The 16,643-nt window shown below is 36.1% G+C and overlaps 1 protein-coding gene and 1 non-coding gene across 5 annotated transcripts; both read right to left on the bottom strand.

The window, feature by feature from the left end:
• Nucleotides 1–262: 262 nt before the first annotated feature.
• Nucleotides 263–334, bottom strand: TRNAP-UGG (transfer RNA proline (anticodon UGG)). The gene has a single exon. It is a non-coding gene; the product is annotated as a tRNA-Pro (tRNA).
• Nucleotides 335–1,800: 1,466 nt separating this feature from the next.
• Nucleotides 1,801–16,156, bottom strand: LOC132632652 (pantothenate kinase 2). Of its 4 annotated transcripts, none has more exons than XM_060348657.1 (23): nucleotides 16,000–16,155; nucleotides 15,236–15,638; nucleotides 14,334–14,546; nucleotides 14,122–14,180; nucleotides 12,803–12,919; nucleotides 11,362–11,481; nucleotides 11,171–11,265; nucleotides 10,596–10,689; nucleotides 10,286–10,417; nucleotides 9,476–9,588; nucleotides 9,127–9,319; nucleotides 7,862–8,067; nucleotides 7,348–7,392; nucleotides 7,180–7,228; nucleotides 6,225–6,307; nucleotides 4,061–4,177; nucleotides 3,909–3,972; nucleotides 3,594–3,770; nucleotides 3,366–3,524; nucleotides 3,199–3,282; nucleotides 2,748–2,942; nucleotides 2,406–2,477; nucleotides 1,801–2,125 (listed from the first exon to the last, which is right to left on the bottom strand). In XM_060348657.1, the coding sequence occupies exons 2-23, from the start codon at nucleotides 15,501–15,503 to the stop codon at nucleotides 2,036–2,038; spliced, it is 2,745 nt and encodes a 914-aa protein (XP_060204640.1). In that variant the 5' UTR covers nucleotides 15,504–15,638; nucleotides 16,000–16,155; the 3' UTR covers nucleotides 1,801–2,035. The 4 variants fall into 4 exon arrangements, with proteins under 4 accessions (XP_060204640.1, XP_060204642.1, XP_060204641.1 ...); XM_060348659.1 differs by having other exon boundaries at nucleotides 3,624–3,770; XM_060348658.1 differs by having other exon boundaries at nucleotides 16,034–16,051.
• Nucleotides 16,157–16,643: the final 487 nt, after the last annotated feature.

Genomic DNA, 16,643 nt, shown 5'->3' with positions numbered 1-16,643 from the left:
TTCAACAATACCATGATTTCTGACATTGACTGCCTTCTTGTGATTAATTTCTTGACTGGTCAAATAACCCCAAGACAAATATATAAGATGAAAAGTTGCTAACAGCTGTTTGCATTGAGGCAAAAGTTAAATAAATATAGGATTGACTCAAAAAAGTGCTGTTATCGACAAAAGTTACCCTACCACTTTTGGAGGGGTGAAAGAGTGCAAGATGTGAATATTAAAAAGATATTACTCATAAAACAAAAAATGGCATTTTGAGGGGGCATTCCGAGAATCGAACTCGGGACCTCTCGCACCCAAAGCGAGAATCATACCACTAGACCAAATGCCCAACGATGTTTATACCTATGTTAATTACATATCCAAGGACTTCTCCAATTTTGGCACAAATCTTTTTGGTTCTTAAAAGAAAGAGTTCGGGTAGGTTCAATTGACGGAAATAAATTTCTAGATTCGCAAATTTATCGACATCAAATTCGTTAAAAGAACCAAATTTTTATTAGCGATTATTTGACATTTCTATTTAAAACATGATTCGCAGGCTTGCAGTGCTTTCAAAACTTAAAATAGAACGGTAGATACCGGCTTCTTCTGACATTATTGTGATACGCCATAAAAAGTAATGCAACAACAATTTTCTTTGCCATGAGAATTGCAAATATCGTATTAGGTTTCCTTAAGGTCTTTCACATTTGTCTACCAATGATAGCAAACAAATATTGATCATAGTCATCATCTTAGTTAAAGAATGTTACTTTGATGCTTTACTCTGATGATAGAATTGAGAGACTTAGGGTATATCCTGAGACTGCTAGAAGAAACTTTATGTATTTGGGGAAGAAGGAAGTGAAGGAGATTATACTTACTGGAAATAAATCAGCCCAATTATGTAAATCTTCAGTATGTTATAGCAACGATTACACAACGAAGTGGCTGGATTTATATGTATCAATAAATTGTGATTCTATTTTAACTGACACCAGTTAAAGTGACTATTTATAGGTTGGAGAATAAAATTATTATAAGGGAAAAAAAGACAACGCCAAGCACTATTTGCTTCGAGTGCTAGCCAATAAATCAGTTTTCCCAGTACTCGAACATAACCAGTACACGCCCACTCATGAACTTCACAAATGAATGTTCATCCTCATCAAAGGAAATGGCGAAAGAGAAAACAGAGCGCACGATGACAAGAATGTCTTAGACTTTCCTAGGCTTGTATCTAAAAAATAACACAATCTACAATAAAAGGATTAATGCATTAAGATGTAGCCAGTGGCGAATTTATGCATTAATTTTAGGTCACGTGAACACATGATCACTCGACTAAACTCAATATATTATGTGTATAATTCTAAAAATATATCTAATATTACCTGAAGGAACACCTGGTCAAACCAAGATGAGTGGAGCACTGGTTAGGGATTGTGTTTATTACCTCATGGTCTCGGGATTGAACTCGAGCTCCTGCACGTTTCTATGATTTTATTAAAGTAACCTTTTAACTTTCCTTTTTATATTATATTATTCTAAATCCTTTTTCTTCTATAATTCTAATTACCCAAAAGTAAAAATCGTGTTTCTATTTATTAAAGCAGCCTTTTAACTTTCCTTTTTATATTATTCTAAATCCTTTTTCTTCTATAATTCTAAGTACCCAAAAGTAAAAACCATGTTTCTATTTTATATTACCTCTAATAAAAAAAAAATCTTTATTTCTAATTACCCAAGTCCCAAAAGGCAAAAGAAATCAAAAAACCACATAGGCGCTTAAGCTGCAACGAACCAAAGGCAAAATAAATAAGAAAACCCCATAGCTAATGGTGAACTCATCCTCTTAAAATCCTGGATTCGCCTCTGGATGCAACCAAAAAACCTATTCAGAAATCATAACAGCCCTCAAGTATTGACACACTCTTTAGGCATTTGGGGTTAAACATGGAAAAGACAAGAATGTCATTTCTGAAGGTTTACATCTATAATGTAGAGGCGCCCGCCTCATATCAGTAAAACTACATGAAAAGGGAAGCTTTCAGCTAGCTGGTTCGTATCTACATACACAATCATAAATATTCCCTTTAACCAATTTTGCTGCCAACCGCTGATTCTTCACCATAGCAAGCTGCAAAATCACATAAAGCATGTCAAACAAGACTGAGGCACAATGAGAGCGCATTATACTTAACAATATTCCACGGCCCACATACTCAAAAATACCAAATTAGCTGGTCCAATAAGCCGCTAATAGGTCATCATGCCTAAATTAAATATGGAAGAAAGCTAATCTAGCTTAAAATTTCATTGAACATACTTATAGAACTCCATTTGATATTCACTAGAGCCATATGATAATATGCAGAAACCATCTTTAAAATGTTTTAAGTAACTGCTATAATCCTTACCTTTAGAGCATCACATTTGAACTTTGCATTATAGTTGGTATGCAAAGACCGGCCCATCCCTTCCAAAATTACCTGCACCCAGGGTAAAAACATGGGCAAGTTACACATTTGGCCGGTTGGCCAAAAATATTTACATTCGCTAGTCAAATATACACAATAATGCATCAAAACTGTATATTTCATGAATATTACATACCAACATACAAAAAATATACATTTGCTGGCTATTATTTCGGTTGATGCCTATTTATGTCAATTTCGCCAAAATATCCCCAATAATTAGACTTACTTTCTGAATGAGATAGCTGCATTTTTAGGGTATAAAGGAAAGGAGCACCATACCAGATCCGCATCTTTGGCTGCAGCTGCTAACTCTGAGCTCACTTGCCTCAAGTCTATGCATGGACTTCCACATCCATTCTCCACAACCATCAGAGGAACGGAAGGTGTATCTTTCTTGTAACCATCTTGGATATTACTCATAGCATCAACAAGCAAGCCTCCTGCTTCAGCTGCCCCTCGAAGAATATCACAGTGCTATAGGCCAAAGCAAGATTATCGAGCTAATGAGATATTATGTAGAGGGGAGCGGAGAGAGAAAGCTCTAATCTTATACAATTATTCCCATGCCTTAACAGTGGATAGATTCATTTCCGTTTTGTGGATAGATTCATTTCCGTTTAGAGAAACAAGGTAAAAAGCATTCTTTCTCTATTTAAAAGGGGAAAGAGTTCGCCAAGAGGGGTTATACACCTCATTATAACTGATAGAAAGTCCTTGAAAATCAACACACCTTTGCAGCCTCAGCAACAATATCAGGCAGCTCCAATGCAGTAACATCATTTAGTGCAGGAAGTGAATTCGCTACCAGCACAACCTGCATAAAATTTTGAATATTAACCATGAAGCAACTGAAGCAAAACATTAAAACTTTTAGATTCATTTAAAGGCAAACCATACTTCAGTTCCACGCCGGAGAAGTTCCCTTGCAAGGGGAAGCATCCCTAAAACAATATCCGCACCCGAGTTGTCAACAAAAAGCAGTGCTCTTTTATGTGGCTGAGGCTTTCTGTCTCCAGACCCTAACATCCTCTCTTTAAAAGCATCAAAATCGTCCACCTAAAGACATAAGCATGGCATTCAAATGCACATTCTCTAGCAGCAATGAAAAAACAACGTAAGTACTACTTCTCTAATATTATTTTTCCTTTCACTTGCCCGCCACGGTCTTTGCATCTTCTTGCGACTCATTCTATAGATCTCAATGATTGTTCCTTTGTGATAGAGATCAACACAGGCACGTGATCCCCAATCAAAGATATTAGCAGCAAGAACACCTTCTATTAGTGTAAGTAATCTCATATCCTACAAGATAGAAACTAGATGTATCAACAAATAGACTAAAAAATACAAAGCATATATTTAATGATCTACCTAACCTACTACAAGGGAGGAGAAAGGGTAAAAAAGAGTCGAGAAGGAAATATATGAGAAAAGACATACCTCAGTCAGGCTGTCAAGCTCCATCAGAAGATCAGGTAAAACTGCAAGTGAAGCTTCATTCTCCCTATAAAATATTCAATGGAGTGGGTACGATAAGCATAATTGCTTCCAAGACAATAGAACAAGAATATGTCCCTTCCATATGAAGATACCTTTGTTTAATGGTACGGTAAGCATCAAAAAAGTGAAACTCTCTCAAGCATTCTTCTCTTAGCTCCAAAAGGTTGGCGAGCCCTAGCTTTCCATAAGCTGCAGGTTCCTCCATCAATCTGTAACAAAATACAAAGATATTCCTTGTGGCAACTTTACAATATTATTGGGAAGTGTTAACACTCCCATTAGCTCTATAGCGTCCAGTTTTCACTAACAAATAGTTCTTCCATTTTTGGATTCATCTATTAAAGATCTGGAGAAGATAAGGTAATTATCTTATGAGCTTATAGTGAAGTAGGTCCGCTCTTTTCTTATAAATTATTAGATCCACAAAATAGTACTCCCTCCATTTCAATTTATGTGGCAAAATCTGAATAGGTACAGAGTTTAAGAAAGTACAGAACTTTTGAAACTTGTGATCATAAACATGTCATAACCTTTGTTTTTTTAACAAAAACATACCATAACATTTGTGTGGCTATAAGAGCTCTAATTAAGGATAACTTGAGAAGTATAATTCATTTCAAATTTAGAAAGCATCCATTCTTTTCGGAACAGACTAAAAAGGAAATGTTACCACATAAACTGGAACGGAGGGAGTACATAAGATATTAATCAACATGGTGTTATATAAATTATTTCTTTGATGAACCACACTATAAAAGCTAGCGGTGGTGGTTAGGGCCTTAGGGGTCAGCGATGATAGTTGTAATATAGTGATTGGTGGTAGCCATGGTTGTATGGAGGAGGTTGGCTACAATGGTTGTGCAGTGGTGGCCAGAGGTGATGGATTTGCGGTGATGACTGATGGTGGTAGCTCGCAGTGGAGGTGGTGGTTGTGCAGTTGAAGATGGCGGTAGAGGTGGTTGGTGGTGGTGAATAATGGTGAAGGTAGTTGATCGTGGTAATTGTGTAGTGGAGGCAATTGATCGTGGTGACTAGGGGTGAAGGTGGTCGGTGGAGGCAGTTGGCGATGGTAATTGAGCGGTGGAGACTAGTGGTAGTAAGGTGATTAGTGGTTGGCAATTGTGGAGGTGGCTGGTGGTGGAGGTGGTTGTGGTAATGCTTGGTGGTAATAAATAGAATTGTGGTAAAAGGTTACATTCATAAAAATTTTTAAGTGAAAAATCTTAATGATAGTAAGTCTTTGTAAAAGATCTGAATGATTCAAACCTATTAAGAGCTAATAAGTAGTTGCGAAAGAAGACAAAAAACAAATGCACTTAATATTATGACATTTAAATGATTCATATTCAGACCTCCATTAAGTGCAAACAAATGCGGGGGCTTACCATCTAGTCTTTTTAGCCGAAAGATCCAATACCTGTATGCCCTTGGTCTTCCATTAAGTAAAATTATTCCCTTTATATCAAATTAGTTGAACTTTCTAATTTGATTATTTTGATAATTAACAATACTAGCTAGATGACGTCAGTAGCATCATCATTTCATTGCAAAGTTTTTATAAATGCTAATTTATTTATTTTGAAAAAAAGATAAAAATGTTACATATTGGACTTCAGAGAATTTCTTAAAAAAATATTTAAAAAAATTCACTTAAAGTGAGAAAAAGGATTATGCATTGACATATTTCCTAAACATGTTTGATAATTTTTTATTTATTTATTGCATTAAAAGAGTGGGTTTTTCTTCTTTCTTTTTTTTCCTCCAAAAAGTTCCTTTCCAATCCACACATTGATGGTATTATATAAGATAATGTATCAAATGTATATAATTACTAACAAAAGTTTCATAAAGTTAAAAGATAAAAAATTTAACTAAAATGAGTAGAGAGGAAAATTAAAAGCCTACAGTAGATACATCTGAACTGTAGATTTATTTTATATGTTAAATCGTGAAGATTTTACATCCAGTACAAATAGGGGGCAAATTTTGGAACTTCAGACATTGTCTAAATGCACAATTGGAAGTGGGTGCATGAAGCTAATAGACTGTATATAACGTATTATATAAGATAAATGAACTCTCAATGTCCTACACAAGAACAAAAATTATAAGATTAATTAACAAAGTTATTATTAGATTAATTAATTCAAAGTTTGACATAACAATAGGCTGCTGTAAAATAACATCTAGAGATGGATATAGAAAAGGGAATACAACAGAATAAAAAAAAGCAGCTAAATAAGCAACGTATAATACCTAGCCAAGTGTGCGGAAAATGCCCGAGCAAATGCATCACCCCTTCTTTTTGCATCGTCGGTTCCACCCTCACTAGCCACTGCCTGGAGAATTCAAGGATTCGCTTCTTAAACCATGAAAATATAGGAGACATAGCGCGATAATATAGAAAAAAAGTATCTAGTGATGCACATTGCACAATTCAAAATAAATGACATTGGTCTCGCCTTTACGTTCTAAACAATACAAAGATCGGTTATGGCAGGGACAAGAAGAGAGTGGAATCTTCCATCCGAACCTCTCAGACCCAGTTTTTGTCTGAACAAGAAAGATTGTCAAGTCAAGCTTTATCCTTATCAAAATTGTCAAGTCAACCTTTACATCTTGGTTTTTTTACAAGATAGAATAAATAAAGTTACTCATAATATTGACTTGTTCTAGCCATTAAAAGTAGGAGTACCAAAAACTTCACTTGTAGCAGCAATTTCAGAAAGAGATCAGAAGCAGTGTATGAAGAGATAAACGAGAATACTAGGGCATGATAAAGAATCAATATTTTGCAGATGATAATGTACAAGGTTAAGAACATTTAGTTCCTCTACACATTTCTTGGTAATCCATACTCCACTTATCCCTTAGGGTAATTTGGTAAACTTCAGTATGGTATTGAGGTATTTATACCCATATATTTTAGAGTGCATTACAGTATCCTCTACTTCTTATTATAAGGACACTGAAAAGAGTCATTTGGAATCTGCTACTTCGGTCTCTTGGGTGGGTCAATGAGAAAATGTGCATGTGTATTAAAATGCAGGAACAATTTTCAATGCAGCATGTCCTTGAGTAAAATACGTTGCTTTTTAGCTTGTTTTGCTAGATGACATACATGATACAACAACAACAACAAATACTGAAGCCTTCCTTTCTTGGGCTGAAAAACAAGGATTTTGACATGATTACTAGGTCAATGTTTTACCTTGTCAACAAGGTCCGACAGATGCTCAGATAATACAGTGAACCAGTACCTACAGCACGCCAAATTTTAGTCCAAGAAAAAGAACAAATTGACCAAAAACTAGAAGCAGGCTTGTTTGGCTATTACAGAGAAAATAGAGCATGTTCTGAGCGTGTAATTTCAACTTACTCTAGCTCACCGTGATCTGAGAGGTCTATGGTATTTGGCTCATATCTGTTAAAAAGCAATTCAAAACTCAGTAAAAACGCAATAATCTTCAAACAAGTGTTATACAAATAGTAATACGTAAACACAATATTTTTCAAACCAGTAGTCCCAGAAATAGTAATATAATCCTTGTCCTGTTTAGTACAATCCGACATCTACACACATGATGAAAGATATTTAACAAAAATGGGGCATTTCTAGAACTTTTAATATGACAGTAGTTTGCAGGCTAACCAAGTCTGGGGACCAAGATAAATAAACACTGACAGCCTGTTCAAAGAAAACAAACAGATGGAATGAAACTAAGATAACCAGAGATAAGAAATGGAAGTAAAATAACCAGAATGTACAAACAGACAACGATTGCAACCAGAAACTATGCAAGACCAGCTCAAATAAAGAGCTACACCTTTTATTGAACCACACAAAAATTGCAAAAGATCTGCCCAAAAATCAACTTTCATTAATCACTTACGTTTTTGGATCTGCTAAAAGAGGGAAAACCTCCAAAGATGGGACCAGATGCAGAACCCCAACATTTAATTTGCTTGCATCAGGTCGCAGAACTCCTTTAGATGATGGAACTTCAAAGCCTCCAAGGCCGGTAGTAGCTGGTGGAGCCATTGGAACAGGAGCCGTAATTTCAGTTCCCTTACGCACAAATTTTTCCATCCACGATATCTGCAATCAAATATAGCTTATTATGTAAAATATCCCATCAAAAACCAGATTACGTAGTTTCAAGCTACATGATCAATTTCCTGTTGAAAAAAAAAAAACAATCTCCCCAAAAGATTAACCACTTTACCTGCTAGCTTTAACTTCTATAAATTCAGAATTCATAACAGGTTGTCAAGCAACTCTGGAGGAAACGTGCAAAGCAGTATTACAACTTATTTTTCACTAATCTGATTTATCAATCTCCCCTACCAGAATGGTAAAAGAATAAGTCTCTGAAAAAAAAAATCAATCTCTCCAAAAGTTAAACCAGTTGACCTGCTGACTTTATAGCTTCTATAAATTCAAAACTCAATACAGCTTGTCAAGCAACTATGGAGAAGAAGAAGAAGGAAAAAAAACTCAATCTCCCCAAATTTAAACCTCTTTACCTTCTATAAGTTCAAATGTGTCAAGCAACTATGGAAGCGGCGGCGGAGGAGAAGGAGAAGAAGAAAAAGTAATTAATTACAGAAGGAATGTTTCTCCAACCATCTCTACAAGCAACTCTTTACCTATCCTCAGAAAAGCATTAACAATATTATTCAGAATATTAAAAAAAGGAAGTAAGGATCAATAGTCGCATAGTTGAGTACCAAACTGCAACGCAACTTGCCCAACAAAAGCAGAATTGCGAGGATTATTGGACTAACTGAGTCAGTTTAGTGAGGTGACACGAAATCTTTACTCAACCCATGACGCTTCAACTTATATGGCCAACTCCATGTGCCTTTTCCCGTTATTCTGCTTGTATGTATTGTTGGTCATAAATGGGTACCATATTCCCACCTTGTCACATAGTGGGGAATATATTCTTCATAGCTTTAGGCATCTATTCCTTACTTTATACAAAAAGATAAGCAAGAACTATATTGTCAAATCAGTTACTGCAAGGAACATTCACAAGGCATTCAAACTGTTGAAACACACTATTGATAAAAGTCTTAAGTCATACGGAAAACTTATCACATTCAAACCCAATACGCAGTGCACGAGAGTTTAATACTTAAAGGTAATACTTGCCTTCTCATTTAAATCTCCCAGCGGTGGGCCGTGAACATTCCCTCCAATGTATGGTGCACCCATCGGGAATCTTTCCACTAACTGATGGACCATCAGGTCATCTAGACCATGTTTTTCGTAGCTCATAAATGCACCCAGAGCTCCCAAGAAACCTTCATGTCGCAAGAACATAGCCTGTGCCTCTCCCTTGGACCTATTCAAAGATTTGGAGTCAGGGTGAAATTGATAAAGAGACACTAATGAATGAAAGAAAGAAACACATGCTTTGGAGGAGGAAAGAAAGAAATAGAAAAATACTTAGTGGCTGGTTTTAAATAATGAAGCCTAGTAAAACTGATCAATTTCTCACCAGAACTGAACAGCAAAAGAGATTGTGTCCATAGTGTAAGCATGACCTCGTATGAAAAACCCTCCAAAGAATATCCTTTTGAGTCCAAAACGTAGTGCATTGAGATAAGCTATCTAGAAAATATAAAGATAAATTTCATGGTTAGGAAAAAATCATTTCCCACAAGCTATTCATTCAGAAAGGAAAGAATCAGAAATATACCTAACCCTTTTTTCCCTTTTTAGGATAAAGTAAATATAGCTAACAACTGAACTGACGATATAAATCTCTTGTCGTGGAGAACTTGGTGGAAGAATTTACATGATTCTAAATTATTCAGGCACTCATGATCTTGAATCTCTTTTTGGGTTTCTTTACAATGCAAGCTTTTGATATAAACCAAATAGAAGCTAAGAATAAGAACTCAAATTTCCCGTAGGGGTGCGGGATGCCCCGACCCTAGTTGGCCAAAAACTATTCAGGTCGTGGACCACATTAGTATCCTCTCATCTATTTCTTTACAGTGCTACTTATTCATGTAGGTTCACTTTTAAGTTTTAACAAGACATCGGTCATAACTCAAATGTATTTTTAAGTAAAATCTTGATGTTCCATTTCAAAAAAAAAAAAAACTTGATGTTTCCAGAGTCTGAACTGCAGAAGCATGCAAACAATGACTTCTTGGTCCAGTTCCAATCTACGAGATCAAACATTTACAAATTTGTCACAAATTATCACTTGTGGACGAAATAGGATAGACCTAAAACGTACTTAACCCTAACTATAAAACTTACGCTTTGTAGAATTGTAGGGATCTTAAACGTGGGATACCTGGCCAATATTGTATGAAATCATTCGCAACAGGGATAGAGAGATGTCTTCAGGCTTATAATCTTCAAGCTCCTTGTTTTCTGAAATGGTCTTCCCAAAACTCGAAGCAATTGTTGAAGCTGAAAGGCCAATCTATACAGATATTATAGATCTTGAGTAGATAATCATTAGGATACATAGCAAATACAAACCAAATAAAACATGGATCTTTCCCCGCATGATTAAACACCCATGTAAACCACTAACGTTCAACTCCGTTTAATCAGTAAAATAAATCCTAGATTATAGATCCTCATCTATTAGAATGTACCTTTGAGTAATCCATACCACCATAGATGTCACCAACAAGCATGTCTATGGTTCTATTGTCTCCACGCTGACTGAGCTCTAGCAGTTCATCAAAACTGTGACAGAGAATTGAGAATCAGTTACAATTATGCAATATTTAGCCCCATAATTAGTGTGTTTAGGAAGTCATATCCCAAATCTAGATCCGAATCAGTTATAATTATGCAATCTTTTGCCCCATAATTAGAGTGTTCAGGAAGTCATCTCCCAAAGCAAGCGGGATCTGGAATAACGTCCCATTATCACTCACACAAAATTGGAAATACTGTCCCATTGTGAATGGGTATAAATACACATGCCGTGAGAGATGTGATGCTGTAATCTTTTGTTACCCTTTGTACTTCTCACTACCTTCTTGGTACTATATAATAGAATTTACTTCACCTTATTAAAAAAAAGGAGGAACGAGTGCTGTGAGAGTCTGAGAGATAGTGCTCATGGATTCTCAAACTTTCTACTTCTCTCTCTAATTTCTTATCTTCAAATATGATAGGCAAAGGAAGAACATTGTCAAAAGTGATGTCTAATCAAAAGTACCTCTGGCACTTAGTTAACAACCTCCCCAATCCCCAATATGTACCACCTCCGACATTCGTGCCACTGACCCGCTGAAACTTCCCATCCCCATCAACCTATAAAAATGCAAATAAAAAAAATAAAAAATAAAAATCAGCAGTTACTCGAATGTTTTATGAGCTCAATAACACCGAACAAGAAAAGCGGAGTACCTTGATCATACTAACACCAGAACCGATATTCACGAGCAGATATGGAAATAAATCAATCTGGTCTATCTGCACAAACTCCTTGTGACCCTCCATATGCGTAAAAGCTTCATGACGGATTGCCTACCAAAAAGAAGCTTTCAGGAATATAATCAACAAAGACAATAACATAAGCAAACGTCAGAGATCACCGTCTAACAATCCCCAAGCTAAACTGTGTTAAACTAGGAAAAGCTGAGGCCAAAACTTCCTGAACATGAACATCCAACAGCCACAGGATATTTTTTAAATGGACAATAAAGTAGAAAACAACTTCCCGAACAGCTTCTGCAAAATAAAATAACAGCTGTGGACAAGAAAGAAATACTAATGCCCATGTGAAATCAGAACTTAAGCCAAGCAAAAGAGGGAAAAAAATATGGTACTTGAAGGCATGACAAAGGAAGTATAACGACAAGGAGATGAAAGTATGAGAAATAACCAAGAGACTCCTCTTCAAGTATATATCAGTACAGTGAGCAATGATATCTTTGTAAGAACGAAACTATCTGTGCAAACAAATAAATGAAAGAGCCATGCAATGATATATTTGTATAAAATAAAACTATCTGATAAGCAAATGAAAAAGAGAGCCTTTAAGCCTATTTTGCATGTACAGCTCTATCCAGAATGCAAAAATTCAGTACATTCCATCAGCAATTAACAAAGACTGTGGCATAAACTTGCTGAAATTTTTTTGCTGAAGCGACTAGTTTCCCAACTTCACATTCTGACATACTCAACAGCCATCAACAGTCAGTATTCCTTCAATAGCAGCTGGGAAATGCAGAAACCTACAAGTAAACAAAAATAAAAAGCACAACACATGCAGATGCAGAGACCTACTACTGAACTATTTCAATCATTAAGAGCACAACACATGCAGATGCAGGCACGCAACTACGTCAGAAAAGTCAATCAAGTCAAAAATGCTTTTGTTACTAATCAGAGCTTTGAGGTGAAGGCAAAGCCTACATAAGATAAAACGCCAAAATAAGAGCAGATCTATCTACAATATCTCCTATTAAAGCTGTAAAAATCTGCCTCAGTAATTGGGAGGCTTTTCTTGAAGTGATTGTCAAATCCTGAATGCAAGATACTTCGTGGCAATCTGTATCCTAAAAATTGTGGGCCGGAAAGCCCTCTATACGACAATATTTACAAGTATATTTGAAAATCAATCAGCACTGAGTTGTTCTTCGTACTCCTCCCAAGAGATGCGATCAAGAAAGCAACATTTGATGCACTGTACTCAGTCAAACAAAGGACTAGAATCTAAAGCTGCCAATATAGGAGAAAATGAAGAGAGAGAGAGAGAGTTAAGTAAGAAAAGTTTCATTTTTAGTCTATTGGAGTTCCAGTTGGACATTTAGCAATACCCAAGGGACAGGAAATTAGATCATACCTTGAGTAAGAAGTTTGCACCAGCAACAAGACAATTCATTTCATCTTCTTTCTCTATACTGACTCCCAGCCTTTCCTTAAAAAGATCAGCGAACTTATATGCCCCACCACCTGTAGCCTTTTCACAAAACCAAACCGGTTAAATAGGCATGTGCATGCATATGTGAATTATTAAAACTGATAACTAGCAGCAAACTTAAGTAAAAATCACATTTCACTTTGTGCTTATACCGTAAAAGTACTAGTCAGACAACTTCACCGAAGTGGTAACCAGAGTACAGAGGATTTTCTTTATGACCGAGAAATCCACCTGGGTTTAATCCTCAGGACCAGCCGCAACCTTTGAAACTCGGGAACAATGGACCCAACCCTCTACCCTTCTCCACTTAAATACCAAGCTTAGTTCACATGGCACAGGGGTTGAACCTATGACCTAAGTTACTAGTTCCTCAATCTTTGCCACTTGAACTGACCCTTAGGGGCTAGTATGGTTGATTCTATTGTTATCATAATCATCAGAGAAGAATGCAAAGAGAATCTCATTAGGTCATTGGTAAGTTTCCTATTAGTAGTTTCTTGCAAAGGTCAAGGGGCCTTTTCCAAACTAGAATTATGTGCTTTATTTATGTCATGTAATCTTAAATGAAATATACACAAAGATGATCCTGTAGTTTAGCTCAAAAGAAACTACTACCAATATGAGACAGGACATACTGTTTGGCGAAACAAGGGTACAATTCCGAAAGCTAGTTTGTTCAATAAGACTGGTCTAGCTATGCTTGTATAGGGGGGTACAAGGAATAAGTTTCTCTTTACATAGAGACCGCAGGGCATACTATGCTCTACCATTTAAATTAGTTTCTTAATGCCTAATTCTTTAGTTATTCTTTTCTTTCTTTCTCCTTTTTTCAGTTTGCATTTAGTTTGAGTACTTCAAACCTGTTTGCTTCTTCCTCCATATAACTCGATTCTGATCAAATTAAAATGGGAAGTCGTCGTCCTGGCTCAAGAGCATTGATACATAATAAAGAAATAAAAGTGTCCCCTCGTTAACAGTTTAGTTTTTAAATGAGGTGGTCACAAAGCTCAACATGGTACCAGAGCAAATAAATGTCCTAGGTTTAAATCTCACTATGACAGTTACCAAAGAAGTATTTTTACATGTTTGCCCTAGAAAAAAGAACAATAGATCATTCAAAATAGAAAAGGTCCACACATGAGAGAGTGTGCTATTACATAATTAAACAAATAAAAGCTTCCTCCCTTGCAACTTAACTTTTACCTGAGGTTGTCACACAATTCCACAAGTATGACGTTTACCTTGATTACTGCATTTTCACTTTGTGGGGCATCAGAAGGCCAACGTGGTGAATCAATCCCTGGCCACAAGATTATAAATAAAATGTGAAAACAATAATCCCTACTCTTGCCAATGTATGTTGTGCTGATCAAGAACTTTTGAAAATCACAGGGCAATATAGTGCATTACAAAATTTTCATTTGAAAATAATGGACAAGTCAAAGAACGATACCACCGCAGTGAAGTTGCTTGGAATGTATAAAATCTAAGCACTCATTAATTTTTGATGTCTCAAACTTCACAAAATGAAGCCTCCCTCCAAGGATAGGAAAGCTTCTCCTGTTTCCATTTGAAACACCCAATCTCTCCTTAACCTTTCTCTTCCTCCTATCATCCACTTGCCGGTCCGCATGTCTTGAAAAGTAAATCAGCTTGATAAGAGAGCCTGGATTAAGAAATCCACAGGAAAATATTAATCCAGAACTAATAGCTTTTCGCGCATAAACTCAGTACCGGTGCAAGACTTCGGCTTTACAGCAAAAGCATATGCAAGCAGAAAAGATTGGAATAAAGGTCAAATTTTGGAGACACCACAAGGATTATCCACAATCATATCAGTGGTAAAACCAATTGTTTTATCCAATTCTCAATTTATCATAGGTTATCAAAGAACATACAAACAACATCTGACAGGTGGTTCCAAGAAAAATACACACAATGTGATGAATATTCTTCTTCTTCTTTTTTTATATATATATATATATATATATATATACATATAGTGAAAAAAGGTAACTACAGGTTAGTACTGATAAAAGGTAACTACAAGCTCCTAAAAGAGCCAAAAGGAGGCTATCAAAAGCTAGTCAGCTATGGCATTACAATTTGCCTATCAGATCCCCTGTATCCCCCAAAGATTCTGTTTACACCAAAAATAGAAGACTTAGACAATTCATCCCAATTTGATGAATGTTACTCCCTTTCTTTCTCTGGGAGTATGAAATAAAACAAGAAAACATCAACTTCATATCCACTTTAACATGAGAATTACACACACTTCAAATCCCAACTACTTGGGACTCCAATATTTTTTGCTATTGATGATTGATAGAGAATAAAGACATGAAATTTTACCACCAATATCCAAAGCAAGGTGGGAAATATCATCAGACTGATTAGGCAACAGAATTGTTGGATCCTTCTCCTCAAAATTCCCCTGTATTGCAGCACCACTAACATCTAACTGTGGCCGCGACGAAGACCGATGAATTGAGCTACCAGGCAAAGGTGCCATATCTTTCTCTACAATACTACTATCTTTGTCAGAAATCTGTTGTTGAGTTTCCTCATTTATATCGTCAGTTCCAATGTGAGAGTGGTCCTCTGTAGTTGTACTAGCCATTAACTCTCTCTCTCTCTATCTATAAATTTCCTTCCTACCAGCTTCCTAAATCCAAACAAATTCTTGTTTAGTCAAATGGGTCCAATTTGGTTAGCGCACTTGTCTTTAACAAAATCCAACTTCAACCACCAACAACTGTACCAAAAAATAAACAAGTAGTATATTGTTATACACGGAAGTGAAAGTGAGTCAACATCAACTGTTCAAAATTGATTCTTGACTATCCAGAACCCATATCCAAAAATAATACTGTAGAACTATTATTAATAATTGGGGATTATAAAAGATGATAGGCTGTACATAATAAAAGCCCAAGGCTCGCCTTTTTGTTTCCCCAGTTAATTATGTATTAAAGTTAATAATAATAATGAGTAGATGAAAAGAAACATTCATGAATTGGCCGTAAATGGTAGGTAGTGTACGACACTCTTGCATTCACATAAACCTAAAATAAAATGTTGGAAACGAAAATGTTAAGCGATGATGATGATCATACAATTGTGACAAAGAAAAGAAAACCAAAGCCAGACCAGTTGCCGAGAATTAATAAGAGAGATTCTTGAATATTGGGGAATGTGATAAAAGAGTGATTTATTGATTTTGAGTGTGATGTTGTAGTTGTCAGCGAGTGACAAAGAAGCGCTGAATGGTCGCTCAGTGTCATTTCTTTTTCCTTTTTATTATTCTTATTTTTGGGGTTGGGGGTTGGGGGTTTGGGCGGGGGCCGGGGGGCCTCCTCTATTTCATCCTCCGTTTCGTAATAATTGATGTTGAAATTACTTCTCCTAGAAAATTAGGACCCTTAAATATCTAAAAGAGAAAAATTATTTACTAATTCTTAATTGTGTAAATAAATATAATTTTGAAGAATAAAATCAGTTTCTTTTTGAAACCCTAAAGCACTGTTTATTTTGAAGTAAAATGCCTAAAACACTATTTATTTATAAATAGAGGGAACAGTGGATCTCTCACTATCTATAGATAGAGAGAGAGGTGTGAAAGTAATACCCTTCTACCTTATTTCCATTATCCAATGCTCATGCGTCCCCTTTCTCCCACTCTTTTAAAGCTTCAAGATTCAATCTTTCCCCTTCCGGGCGAGTGAGTCCGTTCCTTTCCCGTGAAGGTTTTGGGATATGT

This window comes from Lycium barbarum, chromosome 3, assembly GCF_019175385.1.
Source record: "Lycium barbarum isolate Lr01 chromosome 3, ASM1917538v2, whole genome shotgun sequence".
NCBI classification, from domain to species: Eukaryota; Viridiplantae; Streptophyta; class Magnoliopsida; order Solanales; family Solanaceae; genus Lycium; species Lycium barbarum.
This window is presented reverse-complemented; position numbering and strand designations above follow the sequence as displayed.

Excerpts from the sequence above, each read along its gene's own strand:
- LOC132632652 (XM_060348657.1), bottom strand. The coding sequence starts at position 15,503 with ATGGCTAGTACAACTACAGAGGACCACTCTCACATTGGAACTGACGAT. Across the intron at positions 14,547-15,235 it reads CCTTGCTTTGGATATTGGTG|GCTCTCTTATCAAGCTGATT; the intron begins GTAAAATTTCAT and ends TTCTTAATCCAG. Across the intron at positions 3,771-3,908 it reads AGCTTGACAGCCTGACTGAG|GATATGAGATTACTTACACT; the intron begins GTATGTCTTTTC and ends TCTATCTTGTAG.